The following is a 25864-nucleotide window of genomic DNA, read 5'->3' as shown; positions in this document are numbered from 1 at the left end:
GAGGGTCAAGCCTGTGTGCCTGAAGTAGTTACTGTATAATAATTAAAATATATCTCTTTTGCCGTGATGTTTTTGCACTGCATTTCCCAGAGATGCTTGTTGCTGCTTAAATGTTGTATCAATGAGTTTGTGTAGGTGGAGCTGTTTTCCTTTTCTGTTTTGTGTGGTAGCTTCTCCTGTTCTTACTAACTCCTCTTTTAGATAGTAGATACAGTAGCTCATATTTGCATCGATAGTTCCCCACGTAGGAGATAAATAAAACACTCATAAGATGTTCAGATCTATTAGTGAATCAGAGAATGAGTAGAGTACATGCTGTTGGTCCTTTGTGTGCCTCTGCAGCTCCGACCTCCCGAAGCATGAACTCTGTAAGACCTCTAAAAGTGCCCTGTGGTATTTGGCACCATGACATGCAGCAGATCCTCTTTGTCCTATAAGTTCAGCTCAGACATGTACCAGCGTAACACTCCTGTTGTCGGTTTCTCTCTCCTGGGACCACTGTCGATGTGTTTTCACCACTGCTGACCCGTAGCACCTCACAAGCCTCTGTTCCAGCCCAGTTGTCAGGTCATAATGATATGGCCCTTAGGTCCCTCAGGTCTTTACACCTGTCTATTTCTCCCATTTGATCTATCCCAGACTCTGACATGCATCTTTGTTATAAGATATTCAATGTGGTCAATGATCATAATGTTTTAGTTCATAATGTAGCTTCTTTGTTATGCAAGTCAAAAAGGTGGATAAATAACAGCCCTGCATATCTATTCTGCTGAAATTCTTCATTTAATCCCCCACTATTAATTCATCTTTCTTTCACATGCCTGCTGTGAGCATTTAGCTGAAAGTAAAGAGCAGCTAGCATGGCTGAGGACTCTTGTTTCTTGATAAATACAGTTTAGTTTTACTGCTTTGTGCTCATTTGAATGAAATCCTCTGAGGGCAAAATCATTGCTGACACAATGTAAAGTAATCATTCAGTCAGTGTCAACAGAATCTGGACTTGTCAAAAAGCCAGTAACTGCAATACAGTATGCACAAGTTTAGCAAATGCCATATTTTTCTGACTTTTGAAGTGAAAGTAAATACAGCCCCAGCTCAAAACAAATATTAATGCACGTTTAGTTTATATTTCATTCTTTGAAAACTGAAGAAAAAAGTAATTAAAAAGTTGGCAGAAGTTTCCCTGCCAGGACAGTACAGCAGACAGGAACCTCCTCTTTGACAAATATTAAAGCTTACGAACACTTTTTGTTGCCAGCCAAGAGTCTTTCTAGTCTTTATCTTCACCCACATCATACTTAAGATTTTCCCACTAATATTCAAGTCAGGAGACTGCTCCAAAGCTTCAGCTTGTGTTTCTTGTTCATACACCAGTCTTGTGTGTGTCTGCTACACCTTCCTTAGGTTTTGCTTTGCCTCTATCTCCCGCAGAAGTGCAGTTTTACTCATCTACATCTTGTCCTGACTTCCACTGTTGCCCTTAACCGCTATTTCTTAATGACTTTTCAGGAAGTGGGAATTGTAAGCTGGAAGCACTTTGATATCTTTTTATAGCCTTCTGCTGTGTTGCAGGCGTCAGTTACCGACAGTTACAGATCCTCAGTCAGCTGGTTGTTGAGTGTTACCAAAAGGTTTGATGAGTCAGAGAACTGATCAGCTTTGGAAATGTTTTTAGCTCCACAACTCCTAAATTAAATCTATCTTCCTAACAAGTCAATTAATGAGACAATAAATGCTGAGGCTATATAATATTCTATTATCTTATAAAGTAATGAAAAATGATAATACATTAACATTTGAAGAAAGACAAATTCTTCATGCCTATTTGTTTTGTATTTACTGCTTTTCATTTCAAAATGAATACAATAATTAATTTTCCTGGGGATACATGAACTGTTGCCTTCAGCTGAATATGTGAAGGTTCATATTTCACAGGATTACAGATGTAGTAGCAGCTCCATCTGGAACTAATACTATTTTACAAATGCACGTGCATGGGAACGTAGTGGTATTTCATGTTCATTTTCATTTAGCCTCCTCAGCTTCTGTTATAAGATGGGAAAGTAAAAAGGTGAAGTTGTGTCAGTGTGTGGAGTGTGTAGTGCATGGAGGCTTATAGGATATGTAGAGTAAATGTGTGCCCTGTTTGGAAGTAAAGGGTCAGTCCATTGGAAGTCTGCATAACTGTGCGTAATGTTTTGGGATTGACACGGGTCACTCAGGCAGACGGTAATCACTGTGAACCCCGGCCAGCTTGGATACGCCTGCTGTTTATGTTTGGGGCAGGAGGGAGAAAGTGACATCAACAGTGTTTAGTGTGGCAGGAGAGTTAGACACAGAGAGGGAGAAAGAGAAGGGGGTCAGAGATTAGAAAGAGGAGCTAACAGGGGCGAATGGAGAGAGCACATCTGTCAGTGGCTGGAGATCATGGCAGGCTGGAGACACTAAGGAGCTTACAGCCTTAATCACAATGGGACACTATGGCCATAGTACAGTGTGGTATTACATAAATGGGCCACCGTTATCCACCATCAGCTCCACTGGACAGTCTGGACTGTTATCTGGCTAGCAACATGTTGTTTTGTTTTTGCTGTTGACATCATCCCATGAGCCCCCAGAGCAGACCAAAAATAATGTATTCATATTCTCCCGTCTGTCGTAGAGGTCTCAGGCATATGAACCCTTGACTTCACCACAAACTGCATGATTGGCGATCTAAAAGCAAAGCTGCTTTTGTAAATTCCTGAAGAGCAGTTATGCAGATGTGAGGTTTTCACCCGACAACAGCGACATGCTCTTCTTTCACACCCTTCAAGGGGAGGAAGAAAAAACACCAAACTTAATCCTCCTCTAAGATATGCATGGACGGGCGGTGTGTTTAAATGACTGGCTATTGTGTGCAGGCTTTGAACTCGCAAGGACTGGATTCAGAGAAAGAGACACGGAGAGAACAGAGGAGGATGAAGGGAGGAGGAGGAGGAGATGAAGGGGGAGGGAGGGTGTCAGAGCAGTTGGCTTGCTGTTGTGCTGGCGTGTCGTCAAAGGCATTACCCCCCCTATGCCCACCTACCCACCTGCCCGCACGCCACCAGCCATACCTCACACGGAGTGACACACTTTCTCCTCGGCTCGGCTCAGCCGCGCACCGCCTGCAGTCTACTGCTGCGTGTGTGGGCGAGTGTGTGTGTGTGTGTGTGTGTGTGTGTGTGTGTGTGTGTGTGTGTGTGTGTGTGTGTGTGTGTGTGTGTGTGTGTGTGTGTGTGTGTGTGTGTGTGTGTGTGTGTGTGAGAGAGAGAGACGTGTCCTTCAGCAAACTCTGTGCTGTCCTTCAGCTGAATCTGTTTGGACTGTCTTCACACTGCACTCACACCAGGCTCAGCCGGCAATACTCCATTCCCTGCTGCACCTCCGCCACATTCACCGCACAGTGCCACCGAGTTCTGGTGCTCTGCTCACATTACTATGCGGCCTCAGATATTCTTTATAGGTTAATGGGTTCATGATGTAACTGGATTTGTGTGTGACAGCGGAATAGTTTAATGGAGTACAGTACAGTTCGAAAATGTGAGGCTCGTCAGATGTTTTTTTTCTTATCCACCACACTCACCAAGAGGCGTCTGATCGACCCCAAACATAAAGCAAGGGTCACAAAGAAGCGTCTTCACCCACCGAGATAACAAGGAGTCAACTGAGTCAGATGTTACCGACCTTTACAGAGCCATGAAGTCAACATCATGGAGTCGGTCTGGATTACATGATGAGACACTGAGATATATCCACAGAGAGGCGTTGGCAACTTCTGCAACCGACCTGTCAAGGACCTTTAAAAACTATGTAAAAACAAGTATGCCGAAGAGAACGGCTGCTGTTTTAAAAGCAAAGGGTACTCAAACCAAATGTGGATTTGAATTTGGTTTTCTTCTCTTTCTTTTCTGCATTTTGTATAACTTTATCTATAACTATTCGTGGCATTATTTTTTAAATCACCCTCACCTTACTTTTGCTCACTACTGCATGTACAATTAAACGTCCGTCAGAGTCTAATTATGTGTTTATGTGTATTTGTGTCCAGTTCGAGGAGGCAGAGGTCCTGGCCCAGAGCGTTGTGTCTATGGGGGAGGAAGCGGGAGAATTTCTGCCCAGGGCTTACCTGGCTCTAGGTCTCTCCTGCAGTCTGCAGGCAGCCGAAGGTGAGGATACACAAACCTACAAGTAGACGAGTACACTCAGGATATCCTCTCAAGAAAAACAAGCATTGGTCGTCTTGGACGATGATTGGGTCGGAGACTTGACGGAAAGAGGACACAGTTTAAATCCTGTTTCCACTGGTTTCTTTAAACTATGACTACATTCTTTCTATCACACTTACTTTCCCAGGATTAACACAGGAGCAAGTTGAACCATTAGGGAAACACTTAATTACTTTGTCTCTGAATATTTCATGAGAAGAAAATCACTCTCTTGTTTAAGTTATGAGCCAACTCATCATGGCCTGCCCGTGATTTGTGTATGGAGGAAACACACAAGATGTAAAGTGTTGCAGACATGACAGTGAGACCTTCTCAATCCAGCATTTTAATAATTTATCCAAATTTCTGAAAATGTCAAAGTGTTTCTTTTACCTCTAAATGCTCCTTATCAGTTAGACAGATCCTGTGTGGTGGAAAATATGAGTCATAAGGGTGGTGTTGAAAACGACAAATGAGCAGTTGTATTTCACCTTCAAGATGTAACGATTTGTTGAACTTGTGATGCTTGTATCTAAAACTACTGTTTATTGTTAAAAATATGAAAAAGCTCAAATTGATCTGAGCTTGATCTTGCCCTCTCTGCAGCGACTCTGAAAGCAGATCGGAATCAATTCAACAAAAAAGCACTCCAAGCTTTGAACAAGTAGGTCTCAGTTTTTCTCATATTCAACACATATGTATCATTTTATTTTTCAGCCTTGCTAGCGATCTCCTAACTATTAGAGAACCAGGTAACTACAAAACGACTCACACCTACCATCAATACTGTAATTTCAGTCCAGTACTTTGGTTGAGGAACAAATTTGACAACCCAGTTTAGGCGTGAAAGTTACATGTTTTGTAAGCGTGACACTTACACACAGATAATTGTCATGTGACATGGAATCATGTAACAAAGAATCTGCAAGGTTTGGAGGTTTTGACACCAAGTCCAAAATATTTTTTTGGGGCAGTATTAAAAGACAGGAGGGGTGTCTTGGTGGCATTAGTCATGCCATGCAAGACAATGAAGTTCGAATCCAACGTAAGTTTTACAACACAGTTTTTCTTGAGTTGTTTTTAGTTTCCAAACCCCAGCATGTTCTTTGTCCTAACCACAACCGTTTTTATTTTTCGTTTAACACAACTGTAGACTACGAGTAGAGGAAAATGTGAAACATTCACACCAAGACAGCGCAAAGCGTGGCTATCTCAAGTTTTACAGTAGTGGACCGCGTGACTATTTCACGCTTTGCCATGATACCAGGTTGAATCTGATCACATTGAGCCTCAGCTCTGCTTTGTGTTTCGTGCTAATTAGCAAATATTAACTGCTAACATGTTAAACTAAGATGGTGAACATGATAAACACCTACTAAACATCAGCTTGTCCATGTTTTTGTAATGTAAGCATGCAAGTGTGCTGACATTTGCCTTTAGTGCAAAGCACCTGTGTGCCTTCGATTGCATTGCAGCCTCATTGCTGCTGTTGAGTTCTTTAATCCAAAAAAGTGAATCAAACACAACTTGTTTTTCCATTATGTTATCCCTCTGGTATTGAGGATTTCTCAGTTTATGACACAGACAGCAATCCAAAAAGTTTTCTATTCTATCACTATAACCTATTCTGGCACTATATGAAGGACTATCTGTCTTTCCTCCACAGAGCTCTTTCATTAGATCCCCAGGATACTCAGATTGCTATGTACATGGCTCTCCAGCTGGCCCTTGTACGCCAGGTATGAGCGAACAAATAAGAGAGATATTGTAGTTTTTGTTTCTCATCAAAAGCAAACATCATTCATCAAAAACACAGCAGATTGTAAGTTATTCCTGAAAATGGGTGTGTAACTCTCTGGCAGGTATCTGCAGCGATGGAGCCCCTGCAGGCAGCTTTATCGCTCCGTGGGGATGACTTACACTCCCTCCACCTGCTGAGCCTACTGCTGAGTGCTCAGAAACACCACCGTCATGCCCTGGACACCCTGGGCCTGGCCCTCAGCCAGCACCCCGACAACTTCAAGTAAAGCCCACAACACCATCCCACTCACATGCGCAACAGAAAATGTTGGTGGAGAGTGTTGGTGAATTGAATCGATCGCTGTACTTAGAAGACTTTGTAGGGTGTTTTTTCAAAGTGTGAGTGAGTGTGTGTGTGTCTGTGTGTGTGAGTAAGAGTAGCTCCAGTGAGTGGTGCAGCGAGGCCCCGTTCTAGCACCGGTCCTCTCCGTGGGGATAGGGTGTCTCAGTTCCACTATGTTGGAGGCCAAGCTCACACAAACACACACACACACACACACACACACACACACACACACACACACACACACACACACACACACACACACACACACACACACACACACACACACACACACACACACACACACACACACACACACGCACACACTTGACGCCTTATTTAGACGTGCCGGAGTGGAAGCCTGCATTGCGGTACCTATGCCCCTCATACACCCTTACCCTTTTAACACTGCAGCGCTGACCCAAGCCAGAGTCCTGATTTACTGACAGAACTGAGATGTCCTAACACATAACGTCTGCTACATTAAGCAGGTTAAATAAAACACATAAAAACAAACTTGAACTTTATAATTTTGTGCTGGTTGAGATTTAGTAACTCGAAAGGATACGCCACAGGTTTATGGCTTGAACTTGTGACCTTTTAGTTTGGGGTTGGTACGTGTAACCATGCATCCACTAGTTGACCTTTTAGCGAAATTATATCTAATTAGGTTGAAGAAATACGTACATGTTTCCTGTTATAATTATCACAAAATATTATGTTCTTAAATCTGATGTATCAGAGTTAATGGATTAAATGGCTATGTATCATTTAGACGTTCGCAAAATACCTACCCAACGAAGCAAGTTATATTTCACCAACATTTTAGACTAGAATCAAGCTTGAAATGAACTTATTTGAAGCAGGTCAGCAGCAGTAGGAGCCCATTTCTCTGTTCACAGGGATGAGTCTGTTCAGATGTTCGGATTGAAAACACTAGAAACATGCTCATTACCTGAGGAGGAAATTGTATTGTATCAGACGTAGACAACATGAACCATCAAAGCCAATTATTTCCCACTAGCGATAATATGAAACATCAGAATGATGATGCAACATGCATCATCTTTCTGATGTTTTTTTTTTTTTTTTTAATTCTGTTTTTCAAAGCCCAGTAAAGCATTTCATAACACAGCCATTTGGGGTCAGTGTTGGCCTCCACGGTCCCAGCACAGACAGATGGGTTGCATCCATACATCAGGAGGGAGAGGAAATGCAGAAAAACAAGAAAATCGTTGAAACAACGAAGGGAAGGAAGGACACAAGAGCCTGACAGGGAGAAGAAAACACAGAGATAGAGTGGGTGGCAGCCATAAAGATGATGGCTTTATAATTACACAAGCTTTACCGATCAGTACTGTATGTACAGTCGGAAGATGAAATCTGTTCTCTTTCTGTCTAGATGCACAATTAGACACACACACACACACACACACACACACACACACACACACACACACACACACACACACACACACACACACACACACACACACACACACACACACACACACACACACCTCCTCCGTAGAGACACTTGACTGCTTTGACCCATTTAAGAGCTCTTTTCCGGGCTCAGCCAATCACAGCTCTCTCTGCGCCAGGAATCCCCATCGCCCCGGTAACCATGAGGTCATATGGGTAGAGCAGGCAGCATCAGTTGTTGTTTCCAAACTGTTGTTATGAGAGACGTTGAGTCAGAGAGACAGAAAGAGAGATATACAAATCTATGTGTTGGGAGTTTGCTGAATGGAACAGCTGAGAGATGAATTGTTGCTGGAGGTTTATTAACTGCATAATTACCTGGAAGCTTTATTGATATAATAGTAATATTTTACTGTCATATCAGTTAAATATATTTGAACTGGACCAACATATCGATGGAGAGAGAGACATAAAGAAGAGATCTCTGCACAGACATGGCTCTGTTCACTCAAACCTGACTTGAGACCAGAAACTTAAAAACCTCATGCATTCATTAATATACATTTGTCATCAAACATGAATGTGAGAGAGTTCTGGTTTGACTGAGGCAGTGTGATAAAAGAATGGTGTAGTCTGCTGCTATACCAGCCTATCCATAATGAAATAAATAAACAGTACTGCTCCTAATGAGCGTTAGTTAGCCAACACACTGATAAATGGATAGCACAGTAAATCACAATGTTATGAGCAGTGCACTGATGAGTATTTTGATATTACATTATATCAAGTGACTATTTCAAAGTGCTCACTCCTATTGACAAACCCACAGAGAGTTATCACCTGGTTCTGCGGTGCCCTTCAGTTACACAAAGTGTTTTAGCGTAACATAAGATACTTGATCAACGATTTATTTTGTCCCCTCTTATCACTCCAATGAACCTGTTCTCAGTCAAAATAGGCAGCTGTTTTTTTTTTTTTTTTTTTTTAGATTAAAGTCCTGTTATATTAAAAAAAAAAAAAAAAAAAAAAAGCCTTTACCTTTTTGACTGAGTTTGCAACTAGCTGGTACACATACAGGTCCCGGAGCGTTTAGCGGCTAAAGAGACGCATATTTCCCTTGGGGAGTTGGTGGAGACCAAAAACAGAACCAAAAGCAGAGTGACAGTTCAGTCAGTGAGCAGAAACACAACTTTAAATTTGTGCTAACATTATTCAAGCCATTTAATGTTGAGTGCCGATACAGATTAAGTGTCAAATATGTATCTAAACCCAACCTATTTTCCCAACTGAAATGGATTGAAATCCAGTCCGAATATACAGTATTAGTTCAGTCAGTGCTTAGCTGAGTCCGAGCTACAGACCTCAGAGTCAGAGAAGGACAGATAGATGGACAGAGAGGTAGGTAGGGAGAAAGAGAGAGAGATAGTGAAAGGAGGTGCTTTCTCAGTTACAGGCTCATTGAATATCATTTGCTTTGAATATGTGAGCAAGCATCAGAGATCAAAGCTAATATCGGGCATGGTGCTGGGCATTCCGCGATTGTGTGTTTGTGTGTATTTGTGTATTTGGGGGATATGAACGCGTGCACAAGATCGTAAACTCGCACATGCATGTTTGTGTGTCGCTGCGTGTGTGCATGCATGTGTGTGATTCTTGTTAGCCGCTGCCTCTCTGCACCACAGCATACTGTCAGCTCGTTGTAGCATACCGAATTTCTCCCTTCCTTCCTTTTTCTCCCACATCCTCTACCCCCGGCTTCTGCCTTTCTCTCTCTCTGTCCTTCTCTGTTTCTTTCTTTCTTTCTTTGCCTCTCACTTTTTTTGTTTGGATCTCTCTGTCTCCATTTCTTCCTTTTCTTTGAAATTTTAATCACCCAGTAAACAGGCATGCATTTCAGTGTGAAATGGGATTCTGCTACAGATTGAGAGAGCTGAGGCAAGAGAGTGCGGGACGGGGTGGGGGTGTGTGTGAGTGTGTTAGAGAGAGTGAGAGAGGAAAAGAGGGAGGGGAGAGACTGATTGTGGTCTCCCAGTTTGTGCTAAAGAGAATGATTAATCTCAGCCTTTGATTCTGCATTCATCTAATGGGATGTTGCAGCACGAGCAAGTATGTTGGAGTGTGCATGTGCACACGTGTGTATTAGCCTACCCATGCATGCCTGACTTGCTGTATGCTCTGCTACACAGAGCGAGCATGTCTGCACAGGCCTGTGTGTGTTAATCTCTATGCATGCGCTTTATATACATGTGTGTGTGTATATATAATCGCATACATACTTCTGAGCATGGTGCACGTGTGCACTTGTGTGTGTGCATGCATCCATGTGCCCGTGGAGAATACACACTCTGATCTGTGGGAGGGCAGAATGAGTAATACTGTAGATGTACCACTTTTTCAAGGGAACATTATTAGCTATTTTTATATGGCGTTTACGCTGGCACTCTCCGCTCTTAGCCGGCCACCACCGAGCGTTTACTCTCAGCTACTCTACTCGCTGCCTGCCGTCCTCAAACACCACACTCCGCACACACCGGCCTCATTCCCAGGAGGCAGGAAATGACAGCCTTTGTAATCCGACGTGTAGTTTTGAGTGTTGTAATCTTGATGAAATCTATCATTTTCTGGAGCTGCGAGGGAAAACACCGTCTGTGATTGAGCGATGAATAACAAAGTGGAAAAGACTGTATCCCTGGATGACTTGGATCAGTTTCATATTTCCTTATTTTGATGTGGTGGTGTAAATTCGCGACTTAATTCAACTGCTTTGTTTAAAACTGGTTCATATTAGAAGGAGACGTTTATTCCTTATTTTACAAGTATTAATCCCACAGTTTGGGTCTTTTACATATAAATGAACGTCTGTTACATTCCCATATGGTCTCTTTGAAATGAGTCCACACAGTTCTAATTTAGCATAGAACCGCCCTGTAAATCTCCTTGTATTTCACAGTCTGCTGAGTTTTTAAAGGTCCTACATTGTATAAATTCAGATTGCCATTTCATTGATCATTCATTCCTTTTGAGTCGAAGAAAACACCAAGTGGTCATTCCTTCATGGAGTTAGCAAACTTTAAGGCCGAAGAAAACCAGTGGTTTGTTGGCTGGCCGAGCCGACTAACTTCCAGTTTTGTTAACTTGAATGGATAAAAATAAATTAATAGTATGTTTTTTTAAAAGGAGGAGAGAAAAGCTCCAGGTTTTCTCAACTGCAGGTTTAAGTGCATTTTATCGTATTTTTGTGAGATCAGAGCACTTTTGTTTATGTCACCATGATTCACATTCAGTCAATGTTACAGTAGGTCTGCTCAGTATTCTGCCCCCTTGGTCATCCATGGCCCCCCACAGTGGCTCTATGCTCTACCAGGGGGCCCATGTTTGTTTGAACTTGTAAATTTAATAATATTATTTGTGTTGAACAGACAAAAGTCTGAGACTCCACCATTATGTGAATACCACCTTTTATTTAAGAATAAACAGTAAACTCATTTGAGGATATTTTTCATGTCGTACATTCAGGTTTCACAGAGAAAGTCAGGACTTTGTCATACACACACACACCCACACACACACACACACACACACCCACCCCCCCCACACACACACACACACACACACACACACACGCACACACACACACACACACACACACACACACACTTTGTCACATTTCAACACTCAGATGGGTTTACAACCTCACAATGCTACTAAACGCTTTGTCACACTGGTAATGGGGAGCCTAGAGATACACACACACACACACACACACACACACACACACACACACACACACACACACACACACACACACACACACACACACACACACACACACACACACACACACACACACTGGTGGGCTCCTACTGGCAGGCGTATCCTTAACACAGTGTCCCTCAGCAGCACTTGTCATCTGCACGTCAGTAAATCCAACCCCCTTCCTCCCACACACACACACACACTCTACATTTTTTCATTTCAAAAATCCCTCCATCTCCTCTTAACACACACACACACACACACACACACACACACACACACACACACACACACACACACACACACACACACACACACACACCCTTCCTCCAACAGTCCACCGACCCGTGAGTCAGTAACAAGGCACATTTCAACAAGAGTTTTCTCCCCTGACACAAGCTCGTCTCACTCCGCTATCGATTCTCACCCTCCCTCCATCACTTCATCCATCTCTTCTTCCTTCCTTTTCTCCTTTCCACTCTCTCTCTCTCTCTCTCTCTCTCTCCCTCTGCCCCCGACCCCCACCCCACGCCCACACACACCTCCCACCCCCACCTCACCCCTCCACCCTCTGACAGGAGAACACAGAATAATTGGAGGAGCCTTCAGCGACAGGGACGCAGTGGACAGCGAGGCAGGCAGGCGTCACATGTGGCGAACACCATGTTCTCTCTAAATTTCCCTCTCTCTCTCTCTCTCTCTCTCTCTCTCTCTCTCTCTCTCTCTCTCTCTCTCTCTCTCTCTCTCGCTCTCTCTATCTCTTTCCCTCTTTCTCCTTCTCTCTCTCCTCAAACTCATGGATGAGTGATGCCCATGACAGACTGTATCCTCTGTGAGCCCCTTCTGGCAATTACTACAGAGACACACGCACAAAAACACATCAGAGACTCCCACATCACTTAACCAGTTGTCTTCAACTAAAAGGGCTGAGCGGAAACACTCTATGGCCTCTACTCATCAACTTCTCAACACACCGCAGCACACACACACACACACACACACACACACACACACACACACACACACACACACACACACACACACACACACACACACACACACACACACACACACATCTTTACTCTCTCTCTGTTTCTATTGATCCATGTGTGCATCAGTCCACATCTGTGAGATGTTGATGGGTTCGGAGCGCTTACCCAGATACTGCAGGGGCTCAAACACATACAAACACACTCACACACATGACTGTGCACATGCATGCATATTTATTGTTGTTGTTTTTTTTTAATCATGTTTATGACCTTTTTTTCTTGCAAATCTACAATAGTTTTTTCCTACTTGCTTTGATTTCTACATTTCCTTTGAACATGTGTTCCATAGCTAATATGATCGGTGATAATAGGAATAGGTTTGAATAAACACTGCTTCAGGTTAATTTACTCTGTATACATACGGGTAAAAAAGCAGTGGACACTAGATCAGATCAACTTATCTATTGTAACCGGCTATGTACCACAGGCTTTTAAAGTGGCTGTAATTAAACCTTTACTTAAAAAGCCGACTCTTGATCCAGTTGTTTTCGGAAACTACAGACCCATTTCCAACCTGACGTTTATTTCTAAAATCCTTGAAAAAGTTGTTGCAAATCAACTTTTTGATCATTTACAAAGGAATGATCTGTTTGAAGATTTTCAGTCAGGCTTTAGAGCTCATCATAGCACAGAAACAGCTCTGGTGAAAGTTACTAACGACCTTTTGTTAGCCTCAGATAATGGACTCATCTCGCTACTTGTTCTTCTGGACCTCAGTGCTGCTTTTGATACGATTGATCATACGATCTTATTACAGAGATTAGAAGATGTTACAAGGATTAAAGGAACCGCATTAGACTGGTTCAAATCTTACTTATCAGATAGATTCCAGTTTGTCCATGTCAACAATGAGACTTCCAGACAAACAATAGTTAGTTATGGAGTTCCACAAGGCTCAGTGTTAGGCCCAATACTTTTTTACTTTGTACATGCTTCCATTAGGAGATGTCATCAGGAAGCACTGCATTAACTTCCATTGTTATGCAGATGACACTCAGCTATATATTTCTGTAAAACCAGATGAAACTAATCAGTTAGTAAAACTTGAAGCCTGTCTAAAAGACATAAAGGCCTGGATGACCAAAAACTTCCTGCTTCTAAATTCAGACAAAACGGAAGTTATTGTACTTGGTCCTAAACACCTCAGAAACTCTTTCTGTAATCACTTAGTTACTCTAGATGACGTTGTCTTGGCCTCCAGCAAAACTGTGAGGAATCTTGGAGTCATCTTTGATGATGATTTGTCCTTTAGACACCAGATAAAGCAAATCTCCAGAACTGCCTTCTTTCATCTACGTAATATTAATAAAATCAGGAAAATCCTTCCTCAGCGTGACGCAGAAAAACTCATTCATGCATTTGTTACTTCTAGACTAGATTATTGTAATTCCTTGTTTTTAGGATGTCCAAATTACTCATTAAAAACCTTGCAGCTGATCCAAAATGCTGCAGCAAGAGTGCTGACGGGATTTAGCAAGAGAGATCATATTTCTCCAGTTTTATCTTCTCTTCACTGGCTTCCTGTGAAATCAAGAATAGAATTTAAAATTCTCTTGATGACTTACAAAGCCCTACATGACCAGGCTCCATCATATCTTAGAGATCTTATAGAACCATATAATCCTAGCAGAGCACTTCTCTCTCAGTACGCTGGTCTACTTGTGGTTCCTAGAGTTTACAGAAGTAGAATGGGAGGCAGAGAACTTCAGTTTTCAGGCTCCTCTCCTGTGGAACCAACTCCCAGTTTGTGTTCGAGAGGCAGAAACCCTCTCTAGCTTTAAGATTAGACTCAAAACGTTCCTTTTTGATAACGCCTATAGTTAGGGCTGGCTCAGGTAGACCTGAACCAACCCTTAGTTATGCTGTTATAGGCCGAGGCTGCTGGGGGACCTCGTTACACACTGAGCTTCTTTTCTTTCCTCCTACTCTTTAACTGACTCATACCTCACCATCTTTTTCTCTCCCATAGTTTTTTCTTATTGTCTGTTGTCTCAATTCAGTTCCCTCGCTCGCGTAGTTTCTCTTCTTTCTTTTGCAGATGTCCCACCATGGAGATGCATGTCTCTGCCCTGTGCTTGTCGTCTCCACCAACAATTCTTCTCCTCTATCTCTATGTTGTCCTTTTCTCTCTCTGCTCTCCTCTCACCCCAACCGGTCAATGCAGATGGCTGCCCACCCCTGAGCTTGGTTCTGTCGGAGGTTTCTTCTTGTTAAGAGGGAGTTTTTCTTTCCCTCCGCTGGAGGTTTTTCTCCCTTAGGGAGGAGGTTTTTTTTCCCTCCTAGCTTTTGTGGGAATTGTTGAATTGTTGGGTTTCTCTGTATAATATTGTAAAGTCTTGCTGTCAAGACTTTAACGTGTTAAGCGCCATGAAATAACCTATGTTGTGATTTGGCGCTACAATAAATAAAATTGAATTGAATTGAATTGTTTTGGGTCCACTTTTCTGTATAATATGGGTACATAAACACATGATGTGGTAATGAAACATGAACAGGCAGTTTAAACAAAAGTGAGTAATGTGTGTATGTGCGTGTGTGTTTCTTGGTACAGCTTGCTGTTCACAAAGGTGAAGCTTGAGGAGGCCCTGTTTGGCCCCGCTGCCGCCCTGCAGACCTGTGAGGAGATGTTGCAACGCTGGCAGAGCCGCTATGACATCAGCCGCTCCAGGTGAGGTGAATAGGAGATGTGTGTTTGTGCTGCTTTTCTTATCATGTACTGCACAATGCGCGATACCTCGCCACTCAAGCATTTTTGTACTGCTGGGCATCATGAAGCTTGGAAGGGGACCCGTTTTCTGCTTTTGTATCGAATATCCATTGTGTGTGTGCGTGCTAATGCATTTTTGTTGTTGGCATGGAATTATAAAGTTCTACCTGTGATCTCTTAAGATGTTCATTTTTTTAACATTATATTTGCAATACTGTTCTCCATTGTCTCTTGTGATAAGAGGAACTCTAAATGCACTGCATTTTAAATGGGGTCAGCTGGAAAAAAAAAAGTATCGCAAGTAAAACAAGCAATTTGGATTTTTCTTTTTAAAGTTTGACAAGTTAGTCTTTCTTTATCTTTTAACAATCTTTAAGGGTGTTAGGATGATGCAGACTTGGTTCAGGTCTGTTTTTAGGCACAAAAACATGTGTTTTTCACTGAGAAATATGAAATTAAAATGCAATTCCTAAAATCTTACTGAGAGTGAATATTTAACTATTGTATCCATCTGGTTACTCGTGTAGTTTTCTCTGCTTCAGTGCTCTTCTCTTTTTGTCGTTTATTATGAAACCAAATTTTCTTCTACTTGTAAGCCTGACCAGGTCGGGCCAGCACTGCCAATGAATGTAGTCGCATCATCAAGTACACGAGCCACAGGCTGCACAGACACAAACTCAGCTGGGATCATGGTCGAGTTAGCATTAGGTCACTAAATTTATCAGCAACTAGATAAAAACCTGAATTTGAGCAAATTAAGTAACATTAACTAGCAAGCTGCCTAGCATTTGAATTCATGGTAAAAATCCAACACTGAGGAGGGGAAAAGTTTCTGTTCATTTTTGGCACATTTTTAAATGAAACATGTAGAATAATAATAATGTAAAGTTGAGATTTGGTTATTTTTCATGAAGGAAGTGTTTGGTGCACATGATCAGTTCAAGGACTTTCAGAATTTTTTTTAAATCCTGTGATTATTTTTACAATGTCTGGCTTTAATAACTGCTGTAATTTATTGTCTTTCTTTTTCTTTTTTTTTTTTTTTTTAAGAAACCATGTCCTTTAAAATTGGCCTGCAGGTTTTGGGATTCAGAGTTTTTACAGGTTAAGAATTTTTTTAAATTTTATTTATCTAAGATGGACTTCCTCCTGAAACTCAGTCACAGGTGGAACCTTATAGAGCCTGAATAACTCAGCAGACAAAAAAATGTCTTCTTAAATCAGCATTCTACACAACATGTTAATAACTCTTGTTCCAGCCACACTGTCCATGCATGTGTCCTGTGTGTTACAGTGAGACAGATGATAGTAGCAGTATACCGATGGCTGAGAGGCCAGAGGTCAGCCCCGGAGCCAGGAAGCTCTCCATCCATCTCACCCTGCCTGACTTCCAGGACGCCTCCACAGGTCTGCTCTCTCAAAGCTTCAATATTCTTAAAAAAAAAAAAAAAAAAAAGCATTGCCACTGTGCATGTTTGAACTGCAACAGGCTGAATTGATTATTTAAAGTCAAACACATCCTCCTTTCTCTTTGGCGTTGGGTAAATACCAGTGAAAAAGGTGAATTTGTTGGTCAGTCTAAATCCCCCATCTTTTGACCTATTTTGGATTAAAACCCTGTTTGCCTGTCTGCAACCCAGTTTTGGGGAGCAGATGGGCTGTTGAAATGTCAGTGATGTGACTCACCTCTACACCTGTGTCCTCATCAGGATCAGGGATCTGCACACTTCCCATTCAGCTACAGGAAATGTCTTTATGTTCTGGAAATTAAAAGAATGGATGTTTGTTTTGAATGACTGCAGTTTGCTCCTGAAATTACTAAATAATTTGTGTTTCATCATCCACCTTTAAATTTTTTTAAGGGATTTAAATTGAATTGAAATGTTTTCATAATGTCAAAGTATAATCATTACGTCACCCAGGATTTAGCTTCTTACCATCTCTTTAAAAGGAGCATTAATTCTCAGTTCTAATGGTTGTTTATTCTTGTCCCTTCACTTACACCAGGATCACTGAACCCTTCCTCAGTTGCAGTATCTCGTTTGGAAGCGGCGCTGTCCGAGGTGTCAGACATCAGCTCCACTCGTCGCCAAGGACCCACCTACATCTGGACCACCCTGGAACGCATTTGGCTGCAGGCCGGTATGACAGTGGCACACATGACTGTCACAATTTATAACCTCGAGGTTCCTGGAATCTCTCAGTAAATTAGATTTGAAAATCTGGCTGCCAACAGGGAATCTCTTTTCACTCCTGTTTGTGGAGCCGGGCCAGCCACTTACCATGTAATTGTAATGTGTTCCTGAACTGAATGACCTAAAGCCAAGAAAAAGATGACTATGAAGAAACCTTTCCATAGAAATGGAGATTGACAGTAATCAGATCCCAAGGTTTTGTGTTTCCCAGCATTATTAAGCCTTATGAATAAGAATCCCATTATCAAATAGACAAGATGTAGATTTTAGACAATAAAGCTTTTAAATTATTTAATTTTTATCTCAAAAACTAAAACAATAAGTATCTAACAAGGACAGCACAGAAGTGTTTTCAGATTAATGTTATTGTTAGCATTCAAACACACTCGCAATGGCACTGCTAACATCAAGTATAAATAATCAGGTATTATGTTTAACATGTTCATTATCATAGTTTAGCACTCTAGCATGCTGACATTTGCTAATTAGCACTAAGCCCAATGAACCTCTGATGCTATTGGTTTTATTGGTTTTCCGGTATCTGATTATGAACCAAAATAATAGAAGAAATTAAAATGAAGATTGCACTAAACTCAATAGTTCATCCTGAGGGGAGTATGGACATATGTACCAAATTTGTAGCAATCGATTTAATTGTTATTGAGGGCCCAAAGCCCAAAAATGTCAACGTCCTAACGGTGCTAGAGGAAATTTAAGGGCATCGCTGCAATATGTAGCGGTCAGAAGGTGGCTGTAATATGCCTTAAAGCTGTCCACCAGCCGCCATTAAATAACATAAGGAGAATATTAATAATTGAATAGTTCACAGTGGATTTTGACTATAGGACCTTTGCTTGAAATGCCCATCCTTAATCCAACTGTTGCCTGATATTTCAGCCTGGACCATTGTGACAGATCAATATTGCTACATGCTACAAACAATATCGAGAGAATAGGTACATCTAATGTTGAGGCCCATGACTAAATCCAAAGACAGTTTGTTCATCCTGGTCTTGTGTCATCTCGTGTTTTCTGATCCGTCCAGTGGTAATAGATAGCAGAGCACCACATGTGGTGTTCCTCAAGGATCAATTCTTAGACCACATATACCTATGGTTAAATACAATGGTCAGATGTATCTCTACAACAATGGCCTGACTAGGGATGGAAACCTCACTCTCCACTTTAGAAATGACCTCACAAAAGAAGTCCTGATCAAAACTAAATAAATAGAATTCCTGATGGCACATTTTCATGAGAGAGTGCTGTACAAATGTGACTGTAAAAGCCATGCAGCCTGACAGTTTGCTGACCTGCTTATAAACTCAGTTGAACGCTGATCTCTCCGGGGAGTTACACATTGTTTATGCACTTAGTGCAATGTGAGCACACATTTTTTCACTGCAGTCATAGAAATTAACTAAGAATATTCATCTGGCTGCATATAGAGAACCCAGTGTCATTACAATAAGAGATATATGGTGCATATGAGGAGACGATATGTGACCTCGTTATTCTTCAGACTTATATAATTTAATGTGATCACTGGGATCACTGGAGCCATTTGCTGTAACAGCTGACCGCACAAACAAGCGTAAACAAGTTAAACTGGATGGTGGTCAGAGCCCGTTCAGTCTCGCTGAGTACTGCATGCTTTGTGTAGGAAAGAGCGCATGTACCTGCACGCATGTGACCACGGCTCTATTAGGGACAGAATGCCAGCAATGCATACTGCTATTACCTCTTCTCCTTCAGCCTTCAGTCTGCCTGTGGAAGTTCACAAGAGAGCAGAGCATTAGCAGGAAACGATGGGAGAGTAATTCAGAGATGCTCCGCGCAAACCGCACTCCATCATGTACTCAGCCGCAGTGGGTGAAGCCTGAGAATGGGAGTCCATACAGTGAAGGCGGTGATGCAACCATCATACCAAGAGGGGTTGTGTGGAAGGGAATGACGGGGTCACGTCCCCCATGGTTCAGCGTAATTTGAAGGTTATTTTCTGTCTAACCTTTAAACCCGGCTATTTCTCTGCTGAGAACAGGGCAAAATAGAACATGCTCCTCAAGCTGTGTGTGTGTCGGGCCGAGGGTGTGTCCCCTAATTCAAAGCTGGGCCCCTCTCGCTCCTTCCCAGCATTCCTCTCTTCATCGGTCACTTCCTCTCTCAATCTGACATCCTCATCGGTCGCACAGGAAAAAACATGGACATACGGCTCTTTAAGAGGGACACATTCACCAGTATATGACACACATACATACCTGCAAAAATAGAAATGGTCTCCATTCATGCAAGCACTGATCTAATAGGGTGTTTTTTTTTCTCTGAGAGCTCAGGTGAGAAGCAAGAAGAGGCCTTACGTAACCATTCACTGAATCCTTTTCCCCCGAAATGAAGCTATGAAAAGGAACCCTGAGGCTAAAAAAAAAAAGGGCTTGTATTTTTTTTCATCTAGCATGCGTGCACTAACAATTTCCCATCTGTGCATGAGACACAGGTAAACAAACACAACATCCGCTACCAAACACACACATGGGTTCTGTGCGCTCGGGAGCAGACGGGCACTTCCGATGTATTTGCACAACACGGTTCACAGACACATACTGGAGCTGAAGGAGTTTCTTTCTCAGGGTTTCTCTGGGTGTGTTGACCCAACGTTCACTCGGATGATTGACAGCTCCCTGCTCCAGCGTCCTGTCCAGACATTGGTTGAGTCCAGCCTCAAGGGGGGGGACAGGTCCTCTGGTCAGCTCTGTGTTCGAGGTCTCATTGGCGAATGAAGTGCTTGTGGGCGTTATTCTCAATGTGTGCGTGTGTGTGTGTGTGTGTGTGTGTGTGTGTGTGTGTGTGTGTGTGTGTGTGTGTGTGTGTGTGTGTGTGCGTGTGTGCGTGTGCGTGTGCGTGTGTGTGTGTGTGTGTGTGTGTGTGTGTGTGTGTGTGTGTGTGTGTGTGAGCGTGTTTGTGTCTGGGGTTTGTCCTCGTCTTCCCCGCAGCACAGAAAAGAGGCAGGCAGATTTGGTATGTAATGGCCATATTTAGGCAGGACTTTTCATGACTTCCCAGGCACTACATCACTCCCACTCTCTGTCTCTTTGTGTGTCTGTTTGTGTCTATCTGTCCGCATGCGTCCATCCAAGTGGAGTATTTGAGCTGTTTATGTTTCACCATGATGATGCTGAACTTCCAGTTCGTATCTGTCACTGTCAAATGCTGCTAAAGGGATTAATACTATTCTTCTTCTCTGTTCTTTCTCTGATTATCCATCTTTTCTACATCCCTCCCAAACTCTTCCTTCTTCACCTCTTTTTGCCCCATCCTCCCTCTATTATCACTATACCTCCCCATCTTTTTTCTCCCTTCGCCTTTCCTCTCCATCTTCCCACCTGTCTCTTCCTCCCACCATCTCCAACCATCTCCTCCTGCAGGGGAGTTGTTCATGGTGGACGGTCGGCTAAAGGAAGCTCAGTTCTGCATCGCTGAGGCCAGCTTACTCTTCCCCAACTCCCACTCCATGCTGCTGCAGAGAGCCCGCCTGGCCGAGCTTCGGGGACAACTGGACGAAGCCAAGGGCCTGTACGATGAGGCCCTGGCCATCCATCCCACAGGAGAGCAAATACTGGTGCACATGGTGAGAGACACTGAAAGCTTTAGAGGCTGCAAAATTCAATTAGACCTTATGTAACACTCTGCTCTGTTCAGTGTCACACAGTGGTCAGCATGCACACACACAGACACACACACACACACACACACACACACACACACACACACACACACACACACACACACACACACACACGGCATGCATGGATACACTAACACATTTTAAGTGCTGAGTCCATTAAATTAAAACTGACGTAATATTCAGGCTGAACATGCGCTCATGGATGCCCCCTGCCATACAACTGAACACACACTTTCACATATACATTCCCTGTGCTTTACTTGAGTTCACTAAATTACATTAAATTATATGTTACGCAAGATGTTCAGAATTAAGTCAGGCACGTTCAGTCTTGTATGAACTCACACATACTGACGTACATACTGTAGCAATGTTCACAAATTTAAATGTTTTTCTTACTTCCAACAGATTGAATCTCATTAAATTTAAATTCCGTCAGCTGTCTTTAACATTCACACACAACACATACAAAGGGTACACACACATGTTCATACTGCAGTGTATGTACTCTAACACCTGTAAAAGTCAAATGTTCAATTTTAAATCGACACGCACTGTGAACATGAGAATACGGCTTTTAAAGTATGCACACACACATCTTGAAATATGTTTGTTACGAGGTGAGGTGTTTCTGGACCCAAACGCAGGCATACAGACTCAGGTGACAGGCAGAATATAGTTCAAAAACAGTCTTTATTGTTCAACACAGGCTGGTACCTAAAGTCAATGTCTGATTCCCGAGTCGGGAGGGAAACTCCACCGACTCTCACTGGGGGCCAAGCTGTGCTGGAGGAATCCCGAGGTCCTCCACAGCAAGCAGCAACAGACTCTGGTACAGGAGTGACTGGTCAGCTCTGACTGGTAGCTCTGCAGCACCTGGTACTCCCAGGTTGTCTCCCATCCAAGTACTAATCAGGCTCAACCCTGCTTAGCTTTGGCAATCAGCCAAGATTGGGAGTCCTGACTGATTGCACGGACTAGAAGCAGAAACAGGGTACCGGTACATGACTGGCAGTGTGGACCGACACTAGATGACTGCAGTGGCAGGGTACATATAGTCTGGGGAGGTGATCAGGGAAATGAGCCACCTGCAGGTGGTGATTTGGAAAGAGTGGTGGCAGCTGCTGAGACCAGTGAGGGGTGTGGCCATGGGAGGTAACAGGAGGAGGTGATTGGGGACAAAACAGAGGAGCAAACAGTAGGAGCAGACAGGAATCCTGACAATGTTACCTGAAACCATTTATTCATTCATTTATTTTGTGTATACAGATTCAGGTCTATCTGATCACACACACACACACACACACACACACACACACACACACACACACACACACACACACACACACACACACACACACACACACACACACACACACACACACACACACACACACATACACACAAGAGTTAAGTTAAAGTTTGTCTGAACTTCACACACTCTGAGTCACATGAATAGCACACATGGGACACAGGCATACCACACACTAAACACCTGCAGTAAACAGTGGCAATGTCTATCTTTGAATTACTACCTTTTAATACATTTTTGAATGTAACTTGTTCATTTTAAACAAAATCACTGTGGTGAGAACATTATCTGAATATTATACAGTGCTGTTATTTTCTTGATAATTGTTATATTTAAAGATGACCAATGAGAATACCAAACTTTACATCAAGTAACACAAACTGAATAAGTTTATGAATAAATCATAATATAACAATGTCTTTGGAAGGATTCCACAATCAATATCAGATGGAATATCTGTATTTCTTCACCACAGCTTTAATGTATTCTGGCATGTTTCATCAATAGCTGATCAATACCTCATTAGGCTGAATCAGGTGTGCTGCTGGTGGACCTGAGTTATATTAAAAGGTTATATAAAGGCTTTGTCACATGTACTGCAGTATACCTGCCTCTCTCAGAGAACAATATTAATGTCAGTTAATGACATTTCTGTTTCTGTTGTGCAATTCCATAGAAATTATGAGCCTAGGTGGCTATTAGCTGCTAATATTAGCCAGCAATATAAGCAGTCATCACAAATTCCTCCTTTTGTCAAATGGCTGTAGATTATGTTAGCCTGTAAAACTCTGTTATATTGTGTTAAGTGTTCTTTTTTTAACTTTTTCTTGAAGAAACATAAACATTAGCTGATAAAATTAGCATCTTTCTTGTATGATTCAGCACAGATTTTCATTTTATTGTTATTAGCTGCTAATACTATCATGCACCCTGGCAGCAGCAATGGATGCTGCTCCTAGTCCTCAGTGTTTTCCTCCTGTGTGTGGTGCTGCACTGAGTCAGCGTCAGGACTGTGATCATTACAGTCTTAATCATCACTTTATAGCTCCGTCACATTCTGACATGTATTTGTTGTGGGCAACCTTAAAATTTCAGGAAATAGAAACAAACAAATTTTGGTCCATAACCAACAAATGAAATTAAGAGCTCAAAGACTTCTGGTCACTCCCCCACTTTTCTTTCATCCCAGCAGATCCTCTCTCTCTCTCTCTCTCTCTCTCTCTCTCTCTCTCTCTCTCTCTCTAAGTGCTGCACTATAAAGATCCTCTCTCGCCCACTTCTACCCACTCGCTCGCTCAGTCTCTCTCCCAGTCTGTCTTTCAGATGATCCACGGGATTAACCACAGCTACTCTGACCTTTGACCTTTTCTGTTGTCATGGTGAATAGAGCAGAGAGGGATATTCCTCAAATCCAAGACTACTCTACACGCACTCACACACACACACACACACACACACACACACACACACACACACACACACACACACACACACACACACACACACACACACACACACACACACACACACACACACACACACACACACACATAATGACTGTGGTCTCCATAGTGACCATAGATGTGCTGGTTGATGTCTCTTTGATTTAAGCGCTAGTCATCTTGTGACCACATAAGGCTAAGGCTTTTGCTCCTACTGTGCACTTTTGGAGGTGTGTGTGTGTGTGTGTGTGTGTGTGTGTGTGTGTGTGTGTGTGTGTGTGTGTGTGTGTGTGTGTGTGTGTGTGTGTGTGTGTGTGTGTGTGTGTGTGTGTGTGTGTGTGTGTGTGTGGGTGTGTGTGCGTTTGTGGAGTCAGTCCCACTGGAGTAGACAGACATACGCATCTCTTCCATATTTGGCCTGTGGGAGAGCCAATCCCAGGGGGTGAAAAGTTGAGACAAAGCCAGCTGGCAGTGTCCTACTCTGGGTCTCTTACAGGACAGATGTGCTCTCAGTTGGAGTGTGTGTGTGTGTGTGTGTGTGTGTGTGTGTGTGTGTGTGTGTGTGTGTGTGTGTGTGTGTGTGTGTGTGTGTGTGTGTGTGTGTGTGTGTGTGTGTGTGTGCGCGCGCGCGCATGTGCATTGTGTTTAGGCATGATTGTGTTGCTGCACGCCAGCCTTTCTCCATGGATTTGGCACACATGTGGACTATTTGGGCTTTTTGAATGCATGCACTTGGATTAAGGCGCATGTCGTACTAATTGACCCAAATACCAAAATTCTTCCATACAGAATACTATATGTTGTGGGTTACATATTAGACATGCTAATGGAGGAGTATGGTAAATAGCTGCATTCTTGCATTGTGATGGAGCCTAAGTGGGGCAGTGTGTGGGACATTTTATTTGGAGCACTGCCCATATTTCTGGCTTGCATCAGCCTGCCAGAATACAACCTACCATTGCTGCTACTCTGTGGCTCCAGCTTCATGCATTTATTTTTATACTGTATCTGCTGTGGACACTTTCTGTGCCAGTGGCCCATTTATTCTGCTCTGCCTTAAGGGGGATTCTGATGATATTCTTGGTTGGTATTCTTACTCTTGAACTATTATTCTGCAAAAGTACATACTGTACTTTATTTGAACATCCTCAAGATGTTTTGCAGTGTTAACATGGCTGCAGATGAAAGGACTTATAGTTTCACTGTTAAATTCTTCCAGTTTGCAATGTGGAAGACTTATTTATGGACACGCAGTGACATTATGTGACAACATCTTGTACCAATATAAGGTATCTGGAAGTCAGTAAAGTTTTTCCACAAGGTATTTTGGTGCTTTTAGGTAAAATCTCTCCTTCTCATTACTTTTCTGGCAGTTCATCTGAAAATAATCCCGTCATTAATGAGAAAATAAGGCGCAAAAAGTTTGCTCCTCCCAGCTCGTCCAACTATGGTCACTTCTGCCTACAAATCACTCCGAACTAGCAAGATGGCTTCATAACTACTGTTCACAAACCAGTGGGTGACGTCACTGTTGGTTGCCACTTGCATGCGACAAAGGTCTCCAAGAATCATAAAAGCGTAGTATCGGGTAGATTGTATGCATCTTAACCATAGGCTATGGGACTACCCTCCAAAATTACATTTTTACAGGAACTTGAATGCAGCAAATACTTTAGCATTTTGAATTAAATGTCGTGTTTTACCAAATGTTTTGTAATATTTTAAACATGTAAGGTTTGTTTTTTCACATTTAATTTTACTTGTAATTAAACTGTCAACAGCATGAAGTTGTTTGCTACTTTTTTTGAAGTAGTTTATTTTTTGCACAATGTGCAAAAAATGTGAAAGAGGGTTGACTGTGTTTGAAGTCCATAACAGGCCACCACAGTGGAGTCTGGTCCTGACTACTGAACACTATTTTGAGTCTACAATTGCTGATATTCCACTTAAAATCACATTTCCTATGAAAGGAACTATTTGG

General features: G+C 42.4%; 1 protein-coding gene across 1 annotated transcript in view; it reads left to right on the top strand.

Moving 5' to 3' along the window:
- Positions 1–25864, top strand: part of ttc7a (tetratricopeptide repeat domain 7A) — a 60003-nt gene that overhangs the window by 19663 nt on the left and 14476 nt on the right. Inside the window, exons 12-19 of the mRNA XM_069689860.1 lie at positions 4073–4190; positions 4836–4893; positions 5896–5968; positions 6092–6252; positions 15097–15213; positions 16547–16659; positions 17260–17394; positions 20870–21072. Of these exons, the coding sequence (XP_069545961.1) occupies positions 4073–4190; positions 4836–4893; positions 5896–5968; positions 6092–6252; positions 15097–15213; positions 16547–16659; positions 17260–17394; positions 20870–21072 (978 nt within the window). The remainder of the gene's footprint in view (positions 1–4072; positions 4191–4835; positions 4894–5895; positions 5969–6091; positions 6253–15096; positions 15214–16546; positions 16660–17259; positions 17395–20869; positions 21073–25864) is intronic.

Source organism: Brachyistius frenatus, unplaced genomic scaffold (genome assembly GCF_029030835.1).
Source record: "Brachyistius frenatus isolate BFR_SWC_R1_liver_20210118 unplaced genomic scaffold, ASM2903083v1 Contig_8, whole genome shotgun sequence".
NCBI classification, from domain to species: Eukaryota; Metazoa; Chordata; class Actinopteri; family Embiotocidae; genus Brachyistius; species Brachyistius frenatus.
The sequence above is the reverse complement of the archived record's forward strand: the minus strand, read 5'-3'. Positions and strand labels throughout refer to the sequence as shown.